The sequence below is a fragment of the Lynx canadensis genome, chromosome A3 (assembly GCF_007474595.2).
Source record: "Lynx canadensis isolate LIC74 chromosome A3, mLynCan4.pri.v2, whole genome shotgun sequence".
NCBI lineage: Eukaryota > Metazoa > Chordata > Mammalia > Carnivora > Felidae > Lynx > Lynx canadensis.
Genome location: NC_044305.1, coordinates 43,501,969 through 43,518,826, shown reverse-complemented (window position 1 = coordinate 43,518,826; position 16,858 = coordinate 43,501,969). Strand labels below are relative to the sequence as shown.

Below are 16,858 nucleotides of genomic sequence, written 5' to 3'. Positions count from 1 at the left end.
TAAGACTTTTCTCTGCTTCTTGGGAGCACTTCGAGCATCACTAGTGGCACTCTGGATGAGTCCCAAGGTGTTATTCAAGGTTTAGGGTATTGTACTAATAAACACGATGAAAAGTACGCAAGAACCATGAGGTATCACATTTTACTACAATACACAACTTACGGCAGGGACAAACTGTTCGTGTAGAGATAATTAGCATCACATGATGTTTTAAGTGGATACTCACAACACCTGAGCTCACGGTAATAGCAACAGTGGCTAGGAAATTATTACAGTAGTATATAGCATGTACTATAGCTAATTTATGCAGTTATGCATTTTCACTTGTTTGCATTTCTCTCCACTGCAAATGGTGCCACATAAGTACTGGTGTGTATAAATTTTGATAAATTTTAACTTTTTATAGTAGATGTATGTATATTTTATGGTAGTAACTGGTAAAATAGACTGGTACTTACATAGATTTTTTTATGCATTCATGACATTCCTATCCTTTTCTTAATTTCTTTATATTTCTAAGGCTACATAGTTTGTCTGCAAGCTTTTGCAAATTGTTGTAAATCTCCAAAAATTTTCCAATATATTGGAAAAAAACAAAAAAAAAACCATGTATAAGGAGACCCACACAGGTCAAACCCATGTTGTTCAAGAGTCAACTGTAGTAGGATTTACCCCAAGTTCTACACTACCCAATCAGCAATACCTTGAGAATAAATATGGTTACAGTTTTTAACTTTTCCATCAATTTTAGAAAAGCAAAAGTAGATACCTATCAGTCTATAAGAAATTTCACCTCTTAAACTCTGGGAGATGTTGGAAAGAAATGCCCACTTTCACCTCTTCCCTTGTTTTCTATTGTGAATGTGTCCTCTAGCATGTTCTGTGACACACAGTTACTGTCTCTTTCTCTACGCATGAGGCATTCAGGTATTTTTCTTGCCCATAGAGATGGCAAAATCACTCCCAAGCTACCCACTGGGTACAGGAAACTAATGTCCAGGATACCTTTCTACTGGGATTATTCTAAGGCCAAAATCTAACTCAAATAGAAAGTTATGTTTTGCACTGTTATAAAGAGTAGAATTCAACAACATCCCTCAATAAACAAAACAAAGATTTGTAGTACTGAACAGACACAGTTACATCAAAAATCAAGACATTAAATTTATAAAATATATGAGCAGGTTGATAATATAATCAAGAAAAGATGCAACTAGGTGGCATAAGAATTTTTTAAAGCCATTTTGAAAATACAAGGTCCAAGGCACATCTGAGTGTGTGTGTGTGTGCACATGCATGTGTGCGCACGTCCATTTAGGTTGATAAGCTGTGCTTGGTTACTGGGAGAGGAGTGATTATATATTTACTACTTTTCTATTCATTGAGTTCATCATGGGAGTCTGAAAATTCAATTTTTAAAAATTTACTGTAAGGTCCCAATACTCATTGAGGAAAAAGCTATTACTTATAATCTTAAAACTACATGGAAAAGACATGGTGCTGTGTCAGAGTAGGGCCATAAGAATAAAAAGCCATGTAGGCTGGGCAGCTGCCCTCAGTTCAAGGAGCAGAAATAGAATATATTGGGTCCGGATTTTGCTTCTGAACCAAGGAACCACCTACTATTATGAATGTCATCCCCTGCCCATCAGATTAGCCAGTCTTTCATCCTTCATCCAGGGGTCAGGAGTGGATGCTGGGGTACTCTCTCCAACACAATCGCCAGGGGGCAAGGGAAGTGCCACAGAAACATAGGGAGAGTCCCCTTCAACTTGCCCCTCCCACCCCAGCCTGCTAGGACTGTCACCAGGCATTATGGCTTTACCCGCCTGACATTCACAACACCACTAGTGAAAGGAATGAGTTTGACTCTCTTAGTTAATAAAGAAAACCAAGAAAGCAAAGATTACATAACTTGATGTCACACAGAAATTGGCAGGATGGAAATAAGAACTCAGTGAGATCCTGTGTGACCACTGGACCCACTTAATGAGCATAACTGTAAAAGTAACTTAAAAAGGCACTCTGCGCACTGTCTTTGCGTGGTGCAATTCACCCCTCAGAAATTTAGGGTTAGTGAACAGACTGTAAGTCAGAAGCACTAGCAATATTTGTGATGACAAAACTCACAGCTGATATGAGCAAATCATCACAGAAATTTTAAGGGAGTGGGAATGGAAGTTTTATATGATATAAATGCCACATAAAATATTACTGTGTATTTGTGAATTATTTAGACACCACATAGCAAGCTTCAGAAGACTCTCCCTAACTCACACCAACTGTGTCAGTTCATGAATAAAAACCCATGTCTTTAGGTCAAGGCCAAGAAAAGGGGGAGCTTGTGACTGTGACAAATGAAGCAGAGTGTGAAAAAAACTTCTCTCTGATTCCTGCTTTGCTTTCCCATTAGTGTGAGAAAAATCAGCCAAGACAAGTGACCATGGCTCTGTTGCTCCCGGAGTTACTTGGAAGGAAACAGAGTGATTAGGGGAAAAGTCAAGAGGACATTACAGGATTTATTATCCAGCGTCTCCCTCCCCTTAAAACTGTCAGTGAATCAGGGCGCCTGGGCAGCTCAGTCAGTTGAGCGTCCAACTTCGGCTCAGGTCATGATCTCATGGCTCATGAATTCAAGCCCTGCATCAGGTTCTGTGCTGACAGCTCAGAGCCTGGAGCCTGCTTCAGATTCTCTGTCTCCCTCTCTTCCTCTCTGCCCCTCCCCTGTTTGCGCTTTATCTCTCTCTCTCAAAATTAAATAAACATTAAAAAAAAAAAAAAAAACCATCAGTGGATCAACAACATAACCTTCCTGAGCTCTCTGTTCTGTTCCTTTGGTCTGTTTATGTTTGCAAGCCAATTCCACAACATCCAATTATCACTACAGACTCTCTAATATATCTTAGTGTCTAGTAGTGTGCATCCTAAAGGTCATTTCACAAATGGACTTCCCTTTCAGAAGGAAAGAGAAGGCAGAAAGCCATCTTAAGAATGTTCTCCTTTCTCACCATTCAGCATCTCCAGGATGAACCCGTATGCTGACATGGTTTGAACCACAGACTATGTATAAGCTGAAAGCTCTGAAATGTATGGCCAGACCTTGCTCCTCTCTTGATTTCTGCTACTACCTACTAACTGGCCTGATGGTTCCAGCCTCACTCCCCATGGCTGCTGGAGTCATCTCCTTAAACTTTGCACCTGATCATGTCATTTGTATCTTTGAACCTTAAGAGGTTCCCTGCCACCTCAGGATGAAACAAACCCAAATTTCCCAACTGCACATCAGACCCTTATGACCCATAGTCCTATTTGTCTGATTTTACAGAAGCTCCCTGGATACCCCACTGCCCACTTGCACGCAGTGTTCTAGCCACTCTTCTCTACCTCTGTTCCAAAACTCTCTGTCCTTCCCCACACCAAACAGTGTTTGCATCTGCTTTTCTCTTGGCTGTGGCAGCTCCCACCTCGCCCCTCGTTTGCCCATTTCCACACATCCTCCCCTCCGCGGAGCCTCACATTCCCACCACCCCCACAACAAACCATGCTACAATTATTCCTTTGCTTCTCCCTGAACTTGTGAACTCCGGCAAGTATGAGGCTCTCAATAACGTGCTCACTGGGGGAACAAACTTGAGCAAAGGGCCATCAGACAGCCAGGTCAAGGTTTAGATGCCTCTGACCATCAGGCAGAGAGGGAGACTACTACTACAGTGAGCTGAGAGGCACTCCTGGGTGTGGAGGTGACAAGGTGCTGTGACAGGCAGAGCGAACTGAAGGATGGGGTGGGCAGCTATGAGAGGAGGCGGCTGCAGGTGACTGTGGTCCCCGCTGGAGCTGCCGAGAGCAGCAATGGAGAGGAGGGCGCAATGGCCAGGAACGGTTTGGGTGAGGCTCCAGGTCAGGATCACACATCTGCAAACACTCTGGAAATGCTCACAGTAGCGGCAGTTGTTAGCCGACAAAGGCAAGTGAGAAAGGAGAACACTCCAGGCCCATGGGTACCCCCAACCCGACCCCGCACCTCAACTTTTCTCTCCATCCAGGAAGGCGGCAGATTTCAGGAAGCTATGGATGAATGTCCATAAAGTGAATTCTGCCTCAAAAGCCATTCTGTTCTCAATTTGTTACCATTTGCCCAAAATGTCAGAAGATGAAGCTATGCAGGGAGGGGAGGCTCCTACCTGAGTTCCATCCTTAAGTCTACGGCTCCCGCTCAGAAGACACGTCGCCCTCTGCCCCGCTGCTGGCACTGCGGTCTTCTTTTCGGGGGGCGTTTCTTTCTTTGCTTGATTCGGAAGGCCCCTTGGCTCTGGTCTTTTCTTTCCTCTGCTGTTGTTTTTCAAGCTTTGACAGCTGATTATAAAAAGTAAAAAGATTTGTTTTACAAACGTAAACGTGTGCCTGTATATCAAAAACACCGATTACTTCCCACGTAGCAACCACTGAAAGTGCTTCTGTCTGATAAGCCTGTGTGCCGTAACGGTTCAGATGTGCCAAGTGGCCAGCAACATGTATGTTAGTCAGTCAGGCACCTGAGTCGTTGACACAGATTAGTCACGTGTGTGATCTCTCTGAACTTTCCCCACCCATAACTCATCCTGCCATGTGCTATTTGAAAATGGTCAGCTAACAGGCTTCTCTGATAGGCTGAGATGAGAAGAGCCCTATAAATAAAAGTCTTTTATCCGTTTTTTTTTTCTCTGATGTTTCTCCAGCTTTTTCTAAGCACACTGTCTTCCCACTTACTGTTTTCTAAAGACTGATCAAAACACTCCACTATTTGCTGAAGATAACAGAGAAGGCTCCGAATAAAGTACATTAAGCACATTTAGACATCGTCTCAATTCTCAATTTATTCTTTGAGACTGAACTTATCCATAGCCAAAACCGCAAGTGTTCCTAGTAGGCCACGTGGTGGCTACACACGGACACTGGCCACAGGGAGCCCTCTCAGACTTCCTTCAGGCCGGCTGGGGGACATGCCTCTGGCACCCGACTCCAGAGGAACCAGGGTCCACTTCTCCAGTGGAAACCACAGACTAGACAGTTGAAAGAAACTTAGATCATCTGACACCCTGAGCAACAGCAAGTCCACTCCAGAAAGGCCTGCTGAGAAACTTGTCAGAGCACATTGGCCAAGTGTGAGCCCACAGGATTTTCTTAGACCAAAAAAGCCATCTGTAACAAAGCCCGAGAGACAGCAACACCCAGTTTCATCTGCCTCCCAGACAAAGACTGCAAACATTTTATAGTTCACATGGAAAGAGGAAAACTAAATGAAGGGCTGGCTTCTTCTCCCTGCCGATCCACGTCCCACATCCAAACACACAAAGAAAACTCACTACAAGCAACCTGCCATATCATCTCTTGATTACAGACAGACTGAGCAAAACCTTAAGATCAATCAACAATCAGCTGCTCTCAATTTGGTCTAGAAAACCACATTTATTAATGGTTGACTTATAACACTATCTTTCCCACTTCCCATTTACCTGAAAAGCTCTAGTAAACAATGAGGTTGGTTAACATGCTAAGTAGATTTTGTGAATAAAGACATCACTTCATCTTTGACCCATCAACTCTCCTCCCAGGTAACTCCTCTGGAAAAATTCTCATTCGTGTGCACAGGAAAGGCTCACAGAAATGAGCAATGCACTACTGTTTGTATCAGCAAAAACCCAAACAGCCTAAATGTCAACTGACATAAGGATAGATAAATGTAATGTGGTATATATACTCAAATAAAGCAATACCATAACGCAAATCTACATATATCAAAATGGGTAAGTCTTTAAAATCATGTTATGCAAACCAAATTAAGTTTCAAAGGTATATACAGCAGGATTCCATTTACACAAAACAACACTATATATTGCTAATGGGCTTATGCAGATATGGTATGAACTAGGTGAATACAAACCAATTTCAGTACAATAGTTAACTATGGGGAGACAGAGGAGAGAATGCGATCACAGTGGAATGAATATACATGGGTTCATACCATAACTGTCAACTTTTACTTTTATAAAAACACACCAGGTATAGAACAGGGCTGCTGACCAGTGCTAGTATGTGAACTGCTTGCTACCAGCACTTAGACCATCCCACCAGTAAAATGCTTGCACCGGGATGTAAACCAACACATAACTTCCTTCAAGTCTTGCTGTGAAAGTATCAGCTACTGAACCATGTACTTGGTGGCATTTTTCTCTGTACTATTTTACCACAGATAAAGGAGGAATTTCCTGTATCTAAGGTGACAGTCTTCCATCCCCATTCCTCTTTTGGAATTAAAATGCTCCTTTTCTTTATGAAATGATGAGGATAGATGGGTGTCCTTCTGTCTTGCTCCTTTTTTGTTTTTGGCAAAATGATCTTGGATTGCACAATGTGAATGTACTTACCATTATTGAACTGTATATTTAAAAATAGCTAGGATGGTAAATTTTATGTGTATTTTATGACAATTAAAAAAACTTTTTTTTTTTTTTCAACGTTTATTTATTTTTGGGACAGAGAGAGACAGAGCATGAACGGGGGAGGGGCAGAGAGAGAGGGAGACACAGAATCGGAAGCAGGCTCCAGGCTCTGAGCCATCAGCCCAGAGCCTGACGCGGGGCTCGAACTCACGGACCGCGAGATTGTGACCTGGCTGAAGTCGGACGCTTAACCGACTGCGCCACCCAGGCGCCCCTAAAAAAACTTTTTATTGTGCTATATATAATTGACATATAATATTACAAGAGTTTCAGGTGTACACATAATGATTTGATTTGTATATACTGCAAACTGATCACCATGATAAGTCTAGCTAACAGCCATCACCAAAAAAAATTTGTTAGTGATCTTAGAAAACACAGAGTTGGCACTCTATGCTGGACGTCCCCCCCCACCAATTTCTTTTTTATCTTTTTATATTCCTAGTTCATGAAATCCAAACATCTGGAAATCAGTGTTCTGCAGTGAACTGTGATAAGTTGCCTTCTGCTGCCAGCAGCTTACATTTACATCAGTGTCTATGTATGTGTTTATACATGTATGTATAATATATGCGTATCTATAGACAAATTATACACACACACATAGAAAACCATGAACATGTTCCAAGTTAGACACTAAGAAAGCATGATTTTTTATTTTAAAAAGAGACTCTCTCCATTATGTTTCCCCTCTTTAGAGGTATAAATACAGAAAATGTGAACATCACCAATGACTTAACCACACCAAGCCTCCCCCCACTGCTAAGATTCAATCTCATGCAAAGGCCTGTTTGTCCCAACCTGTTCTTCACTTTCTGCTCTTAAATGCTGGTGAGAAACCAGACTCTGGGAGAGTGACAGGGAATCATTCCCAATTAAAGCAGGTTTCTCCGAGGTTCCTTGGGTACCTGCAGTACCTATCTGATGCTGCACTGACTCAGAGGTGCCATCAAAAGAGTGTGAGACTGTGGAAACATCGGTTTGACCTTTCACCCCAACCCTGTCCCCTCCCACCACAGACCACACTTGTAAATCATGTGTGATAATTATTTAAGTGACAAGCATAGCCTGAGTTTCTATAAATGATGTGATGCTGATTCTCTTACATTATTTATCTTAATACAACCCAACCACATATGGTTCCATGCCTCAAAGTTCTCTGTGAGAACACTGTGAACTAACCTAATAAATTGAAGCCTTTTCTCAGAAAACTTGGAATCCAAGGCAGACAAAACTTGGAATTTGCATCTCAAGGCAAGAAAGCAGTTGGATTTTTTTTTTTTTAAGAAAACAAATGAGAAAGAAAGAAAAAGAAGCAGAAAAGAAACTGGTAATGCATATGGAATTATGTAGAATGTCAACAGCTTTCAAATTCACAGGGAGATGCATATCAAGGAGAATGTAAACCAGTATAGGCCCTGTGAACACATGATCCACAAACACTGAAATGGAGTACTTTTGGGTTTTTGTTTGTTTGCTTGTTTTTTAATTAACTGATGAGGGTGTCCATAATGCAAAGGAAACACTGTCCAAACCACACAGGCCTTAGTGTCATGGGGAGAAATCCAACCTTCCCCTGGGCACACAGACACTGCCAGGGGCCAGATAACTGTCCTATGGCCAGCCTGTACCTCTCATGGTAGATCTTGGCAAGCTGGGGGTTGGGGGATGAAGCAGGGGGGATGGGAATATCTAGATCCCAAACACCCCACTCATGATTAAATCCACTGAGAAAATAAAGGATATTCTTTGTAGTTAAGATTTCCATGCTCAAATAGCAAAATGTAAGAATAAACTAGTTGAACACAGATACTAACGTAGGGCTTGCAAACCTACATACCTTGAAGGACCAGGCAGGTAGCAAAAGAGGGAAGTAACAAAGCATGAGACAACAGGGCATGGTGGAGACTGCAGCCACACTGGAGAGGACAAGCCCCACCTAAGGACATTCACATTTCTTTTTAAGCATCTGGACAAATGTAATGTCAATGAGGCAGATATGAGCCACCTGTTAGGAACCTCCACTTGGCACATCCACCTGTGTGATCCCATTTGCTCTGAACAACCCATAACAGTGGTATTATCATCAATGTCCCACAGAGAAACCACTGTCAGGGCTCCTGGATGGCTCAGTCTGTTAAGCATCTGACTCTTGGTTTTCTGCTCAGGTCATGGGCAGGGCAGGGCAGAGAAAAGAGAAAAGAGAAAGAGAGAAGAAAAAAAAAGAAAAAGAAAGAAAAGAAAAGAAAAAAGAAAAAGAAAAGAAAAGAAAGAAAAGAAAAGAAAAGAAAAGAAAAGAAAAGAAAAGAAAGAAAAGAAAAAATAAGCACTATCAGTTGCTGGCACTACAGGTCTTCCCAGCTTCTTCCTCCCTCCCTGCTGACCCCAGCAACTTGCCACTTCAGAAGTGACAATCTCTGACCCTCCTATCTCATGGGCATAGTAATGGAGATCACAGCCAACAGGACCTGAGGGGCCTGCGGGGGGCAGGAGGGGTGCAGAGAAAGGTTTCTCTCCCTAATAAACACAGGTTTATCAACCAGCCTTGTTCCCAGCTGATTAATGTTGAGTTATTGTGTTTGAGCTTTCTGAATTCTTCAACCATCAAGACAGAAATGTACAGGCAAAACCTGCAGCAGCTTGTTGCTAAACCACCAAGGAGCTATACCTGCATTTGGACGAGTTTCTCTTTAATTTGGCACAGAGATGGCCTTGAGGTCCCTGTGTATTTTCTAGCAAAGAAGATAAGAGCAAAGAAGGATCACAGACTGGCCTGCTGTATGCTACAGGCAGAGTGCCAAGGATTGACAGCACCCCCAGCTTTCTCTGCTTTAAAATGGGGATTATAATATTACTCTTCATACATATCAAGTGCTTAGAATACTGGCTTGTCATGAGTGGACATCACCAACCATATACCTGGTGGACAGTCAGCCCCAGGAAGCCAGGGGGCCTGCTTGGTTTGCCTCTGTGTCCCTCAAACCTAGAATGGGGCAGGACTCCTAAGCCAGTGCTCAATATATGTCTTTTTTTTTTTTAATGTTTATTCATTTTTGAGAGACAGAGAGTGAGCAGGGGAGGGGCAGAGAGAGGGGGAGACACAGAATCTGAAGCAGGCTCCAGGCTCTGAGCTGGCAGCGCAGAGCCCAATGTGGGGCTCGAACTCATGGCTAATGAGCCACCCAGGCGCCCCCGTCTTTTTTTTTAAGTTATTTATTTATTTTGAGAGAAAGAAAGCACAAGTTGGGGAGGGGCAGAGAGGGAAGGGAAGGGAAAGGGAGGGAAGGGAAGAGAAGGGAAGGGAATCCCAAGCAGGTTCTACACATTGTCAGCGCAGAATCCAACGCAGGGCTTGAACTCATAAACCGTGAGATCATGACCTGAGCTCAAATAGGATGTTTAACCAACTGAGCCACCCGGATACCCCTCAATATACACCTTAAATGAAGTTCACCAATTAAGCAAGAGAAGGCATGTGGCTCCCTGAAAGCAATGTGGAGTTTGGTGACTGTAGGCCTAGAGTCTGGTCCCATCTCAGCCACTTGCATGTTGTGAAAACTTACGCAAGTTACATAACCTACTGAACACCCATATTCTCATTTAGTTCAGTGGGCATTTTATGAGACACTCTGTTTTCAGCTGCTAGAGCTATAAACCTACCTGAGTATGGCTTAAAGAGGAAGGAGCTGGATGACCTCACCTATAGGATAGTGGCGCCCCCAGCTCGGCCCTGCCACAGCTCTCCAGAGGCTTCTGCATACCTCTAGACACCCCTTCCTCATTCTGAGAGCTGCCACCATTGCAAAACTGCTCAAAGCAACAAGGTCTAGAGTTAGTTCTCTGATATCCCTGGCACTGATCCTCAGGAAAAGACCATGTCACCCTGTGTGGCCTGTCAACAGCAGTGGGAGAGGCAGGCCAGGCTGAGAGAGAGGAATCTAACCCCAGGCCCATTCACTGATACATGGCAGATACAGAGCAGGAAACAGTCTGCTGCCAGCATCAAGAGAATGCAGGCAGGACAGGGGCTCTCGAGGCCCAGCTACGAGCAGGAGGGGCGACCAAAGCAAGCAGTCAGTATCGGAGAATCACAGCAAGGAACACAGAGTAGCCAGAGAGTGGTGGGTCTCAAGTGGGGGGAGCAAGCCCCAAGTTCAGGGAGGTCAGGAAGGAACTGGCAAAAGCAGGTCAGCGAGGGCCAATGGAAGCCATGGCTGAGGGTAGGGTCGGGTCAGTGTCCTGTAGGAGGGTTAAGAAGCCACATGAACTCCAGAGCCCAGCAGCATCCTCCGTATATTGATTCTTCAAGAACAATGAAGATTCTTCAGACACATGAAGGTGGAAAGCATAGGCAGTGCAGACCACCCGACCAGAAAACGACAGGCAGAGAGGACAGAAGAGAAGGAGAGGCTGAAGAGCAAGAGGCCAAGGTGGGGCAGGGACAACCCAGGAAAATACAAGAAAGAGTGAGGGGTGAATTCTGGTGAGAGTGCCCCACCAGCAGAAACCAAAGTGTCACCATCCGGGAATGGCAGGTGAGTCAACACACTGCTGGTGGGAACCATCACCAGAGACTTGGGGGACAGACCAGACAGAGCAAACGGCAGGCTGGGGTGCTGCTGGTATGTGGGAGCCCTAGGAACAAATGTTCCCCAAGGTCCCCCCTAGCTAAGACAGCCACAGTAATGTGACTTGCATGGTGTGGCACACAAAACCCTGGATGAGTGAGTGCAGAAATGAATGAACAGGACCTGTTGTTTGAAGAAAGACCAGGTGACAGCCCCAGAGAGAAGGGACACTCAAACTGTTGCTCATGTTACCTCTGTGCCTGAACAGCTCTTTCCCAACATCTGGGGGGAAGGAAACAGTGTGAGGCCCCCTCCCAGCAGCACACACTGAGTGTCAGCCCTACCAGTGAGTCTGGCTTCTGGGGCAGACAGCTGTCTCTTATGCAGGTAGCAGCTTACTGGAAAGCGAAAAGGAGGCACTTCTGAGCAAGCCACTTAATCCTCCACACCTCCATTCGCTTTTCTGTAAATGCTACATGGTTATCCGCCCAGTCGGCCTGCCCAGGGCACAAGTGAGGACACGGTGTGGCATGGGCATACGAGCTGGCATGTGGAAAGCACCAAACACACAGGGATCATTCTTACCTGCTCTGTCCTTTCACACACAAAACAGCACTTTGGAGGGATCTTCAAACACTGATCATTTCACACTGTGGAATCTTCCAGTGTGACAATGTCATAAAACACAAAGTGAGTGGGTAACTTCAGGCTTCTGTGGACACTAATGAGCTGCCAGGAGTACCCTGATGAGAAAATCTGAGAGCTCAGTGCTGTGTGGGCAGTGGGACTCCAGGCTCCCCTAGACTCCACCCACTCCAGGAGAAGCTCAGGTGAGGGACACCCACGTGGGCTGGAAGGGTGTAAGCAGAGCTGATCCACATCTGTTGTTGCTGTCACCTCTGCCTGCTTCTCTGGGGAACATCCAAGCCTGCCAGGCCGCAAGGTGCCAGATGCAGGTTTGAAGGGGCCCTAGAAAACCGACTTCTTTACAAATCATTTCAGAACAAAACAGGTGCCCAAGAATTCTTGATGGAAGGATTACTCTTAGAGTGATGGTGTCTTAAACTTGCTTCCAACGTGGTTTGGGGTACTACCGGTGAAAAACTACAGCTTCTTATAGATGTCCTCACAAGTTCCCACATGTCCCATGAAGACCACTTCACATATTCCCCTTTCTTCTTTTTGAGCCTACACTAGACAGAAGACAGCATCTCTTTCTTCCAAGGCCCCATGGACATAAGCTGAAAATTTCTTCATGCTCGGGAAATAAATGACCCCTTAGATTATGACAACCAGTTTGCCACCTTTAGCATTCCAAGAAGTCAAGGGGAGATATGATTCCCAGATTGCTTTTGAGCACTACAGAGTCAAAGTCAGTCAAGAGAGAGCAAACCCAAGACCACATCCAGTCATCTCCCAGGCTAAGAAGAGCACCAGGTCTCTGGACTCCTGGCCAAGCCTTCAGTCGACTTGCCCCTTTTAGGAGCAAATGTTCACCAGGACAGGAGCTCCTGGGGTTAGCCACAGGTCCAGGGCAGCAAACCTGGTCTCTATTCTTGCTAGGGCAATGCTGAGCCGGCCCCCATGGCCCCATCTTTGAGTTATTTTAATGCTCGTTATTTCTTGCCAGGCTATTCTGTCCCACATATGAGCAAAATCTAATTAGAGAGTGAAGAAAATAACAAAAGAAAAACTCAAGCCCCATGAAGTCAGTTACTATGATTTTTATAGACCGTAGTGTAGATGGAAAAGTTCTGTTCCAACCAACCCCTTGCAAAGATTCCAAGAAAGTCTTATGGTGCAAGTTATAAAGATCAAATGTCTCCTCTGCAATCACTTTCTAAAATACCTATTATTCTGAGGGCGCTGGCCCACACCTGTGGCCCTGTTGGTGTCAGGAGGCACAACTGGGTCATCACAGGATGCTGCAAAGGAAGGACATGCCCAGCCAGGCTCCCTTAGAAGTAAGGACATGAGTTAAAGGAAAAAATGCCCCAAACCAATCAGCCCCCTTAACTCATTTCAATAGTTTTAGAACTTTCCACAATGCTCTTTCCTAAGTGTCCAGCAACTCCCACTGCTAGTAAAAAATGTCCTGACTCTGTAAAGTCATTTAAACTGCCTGTGTGATCTTCACTCACCCTGCAGATAAACAGAACAAGCTGACACTAGATATAAGCTTTGTTGATTAATAATTCCAAGGTAATGTATAAGTAAAGCACTGTAGAATACAGAAATATTCAATCAGCAGTGAATCTCCTGAGGGTTAGGCTGAATTACTGGACTTCCCTGTGCCTCAATGTGCTTTCCTAGACCACATAAACCGGGAGGCAACCTTGCATTACTACCGTGGAGATGCAGTAGAGCCCAAAGGGGCTAGCACAGTGATTGGAGCCATCAGCTACCCTTCCAGAATGGACTGGGACACCTTTAGAAGTGGATTCTTCAGGGAATGGCACTCTGGGAGGGGATACTTCACCTACTAGTGCAACACTGCAGATCAACTTGGTATAGACTCGCTTTGCCTTCAGAACAGGGACTGGAAATCCCTCGGCTTCTCCTTGTTTCTTTTTACTTTTTACAGGCGAGAGTGGCAGAGGGTGCGACGGGGAAAGAAGAGAAGGCAAATTCCAACCAGCAAATGATATGGATAAAAATTTGAGAAGAAAGAAGTGTGAATCTACTGTGGAATTTTAAACAATCTGTAAAACTTCTACAGACTGTCTCTAATTGACCAGGCCATTTTCAAAAAAGGAACTGGAATTTGTATTTGGGCAATTTGTTTTATCAAATTGTAATTTGATATAATTTAGTATTATGTGATAATTCTGAAGCTTTTTTTAAAGAAAAATTCCTTCTGTAATGGAAAACCTGACAGAACATTCGAAGAGGATGTTTCCATATACACCACAGCGTCTGCCATTATGTCAACTGTCGCGTTATTTTTAAATCAACGGGCTGCTTAATAAAAACATTACGAAGCAAAGTACACACATGGTACCTAATTTTCATACATTATTAACTCTGCTTGAGGTTTTTGTGGGAATTAAAAAAAAAAGCAAGCAGGCAGGCATCTGTTCCCATCTGAAATCGTGCAAGCTAATTTTATTTTCTAATTCCCCATTGTTTACAAAAACCCTCTTAGGCATGCAAAAATGATGGAGGGTTGAGGATGGGGGTGTTCAGTGGTCTTTCCTATTATTTCTACCTCACTAAGTCTCCTTCGGTGTACTCTCTCACCACGCAGGCACACACTTTAGGCCCCAGTGGGGCTTATTTTAGGCCACTGTGGGATGTACCAAGGGCTTCAAGGTCAGCCCAGGCATGTGTTTCTCTATCGGTGCAGCTGCCCTCAGATCTCCAAGTTAGTCCCCTGCAGCAGATGCTACCAGGGCCCACCATGTCCCCCAGTCCACAGGTCACTGCAGTGTCAGCGGGCAACGGCCTGTAAGCCCATGACTTCCAACCTGCAACTCTCTGCCTCAGGACACCCCCTGGCCATGGGCAGGGGTGAGGCCTGAGTGCAGGGCAGGCCAGAATAATCAGGAAGTCAACACCTCTAGGAGTGAGCTCAGTCACCAAGAAATGAGACTTGAAGGGTTCAAAACCTCAGCTTCCTCACCCATCATGCCAACTCTGAAATATGTTCTACATAGTCCCCCAGAGGGTCCCAGGGATCATCAACACAGCCTTAATAGGCTTTTCTCTGTCCTGTCTCACTATGCTTCCTGGAAGACCTCCCAAATTAACTACCTTTATCTAAATCCTCTTACTCTAGGAAGACCCAAACCTGAAACATTTCAATTCTTCAAAATAAGCCACATTCTAACGTGATAATTCACTATGTGTAACTTGTTACCTGGCCCCCTACTAACCAGTATCCTACACTGGTTTACACACTTGGACACTGGAAGGCAGTGGCAATACTTAGGATTCCAACCCCACTCACAGCCCTAAATGATGCAGACATGTGAAGGGACAACTGAGCAAGTCAGGAGTGTAATCCTGTGACATTTTATTACATATACTGATGTTGTGAACACTGATCACCCATCTACATGGCACACTCCATATTCTAGTAGCCAGGGTTTTTATTATGTTGCAGTCCATTGCCTAACTCTACTGGAGAACAGGGTATCACTGCACTTCTAACAATCCTCAACTTTTCATTATATCAGTGACCTGGGCTTTTCCTTCGATGGGGGCTAATTTTAAAATTTCAAGAGTTACAGAAAAGAAGTAAGCACTTCTCCTCCACCATAAGGGAAGGAACAACCCACAGCATTTGGGAGTCCAGAGGCTGGCCGTCTTCCACTCCACACACCAAGCAAATGGGTTCTTTCCTCCTCCGTGCCTATGTGCATTTATTGTTTTTTAGGCCATAAGCTATGTCAGGGCAGAAATAACAGGCAACTCTTTGGTCAACATCTACTTTAGAATGAAGTCAACATCTATCACGCTGTTGGCACATGTCTGGTTCATAATCATGAACTGTAGCAAAGTTTAAGGAGACACTAAAGCAATTTCAGTCTTGCTATTCCAGGGTATAATTGGTAACAGAAAACTGTTCACAAGCATTTCAAATCAATAGTGTTCTTTAAATGATTCAAAATGTTTCTTCAATTTGCAAGTCTTTAAAAAGGGGGAGTGGGACATTTTCTCTGCCCCACTTGGTCTATATGTTGTACAAATGCCAATGAAGCAGATTGGGAACAGTGAAGAATTACTGTACAAAATAACAATAATCCAGAAAAGAGGAAGACATTGGACCCAAAGAAACAGTGGACATTCTCTGGGAGAGAAATCATGGCCAGGCTTAGGCAAGATGAGGGATTGGCAGCCTGGCGAGTGACCCATCCATGGGGAGCAGGGTGAGGGTTTCAGAGGTAGGATCTCACAGAGGGGATGCCTGGCAAACAGCAGTTTGGGAGAAGGAGTAAATACAGTACTTTCAGTAAAATTTCAAGAAGAGAAAGACAAGTTCATACTCCCAGAAAAGCAAAAGGCTGAAAAGAAAAAAAAAATCCTAAAATACAGTTTGACTCTGTGGTAACTAACAGTTACAGAGTCATGACAGTGTAAACACAATTTATTAATTTAATTAAAAATAATGTTATCAGGGGTTCCCGGGTGGCTGAGTTGGTTAATTGTCGGACTATTGGTTTCAGCTCAGGTTGTGATCTCAGGGTTCGTGGATTCGAGCCCTCCAATGAGCTCTGTGCTGACAGAGTAGAGCCGGCTTAGGATTCTGTCTCTCTCTCTCTCTCTCTCTCTCAAAAATAAAGAAATAAACCTAAAAATATATCAAGAATAAATAAATTAATAATTATATAATACTAGAGAGATGGAGAGGGTAGGAGGTGAACAGTGCTAAGTAGCATGAAATAATGCCAGACTTTAATATATTAAGAAACAGTAAAAGGTTATTGTTTAGGGATAGAGAAGAAAGTATCAAAGGAAATAGCTTAAAATAAGCTAAAGCTGCTCATTTGGGTGGATGAGGAAAAGCAGGCAAAGGGAGTTATTACCTGATTTTTAATTATGCACATAATTATTTTATTTTACATCCAAATTAGTTAGCATATAGTGCAACAATGACTTCAGGAGTAGATTCCTTAATGCCCCTTACCCATTTAGTCCATTCCCCCTCCCACAACCCCTCCAGTAACCCCCTGTTTGTTCTCCATATTTAAGAGTCTCTTATGTTTTGTCCCCCTCCCTGTTTTTATATTATTTTTGTTTCCCTTATGTTCATCTGTTTTGTCTAAATTTTTTTTAAATGTTTATTTATTTTTGGGAGAGAGACAGAGC

At 43.8% G+C, this 16,858-nt stretch overlaps 1 protein-coding gene across 2 annotated transcripts in view; it reads right to left on the bottom strand.

Moving 5' to 3' along the window:
* Positions 1 to 16,858, bottom strand: part of DTD1 (D-aminoacyl-tRNA deacylase 1) — a 196,269-nt gene that overhangs the window by 11,365 nt on the left and 168,046 nt on the right. For both annotated transcript variants that reach the window (XR_003967702.1, XM_030310175.2), the window contains exon 5: positions 4,182 to 4,353. Coding sequence is in view for 1 of the 2 variants with exons in the window: in XM_030310175.2 (XP_030166035.1) it covers positions 4,201 to 4,353 (153 nt within the window). In the remaining variant the exon portion in view is untranslated. The remainder of the gene's footprint in view (positions 1 to 4,181; positions 4,354 to 16,858) is intronic.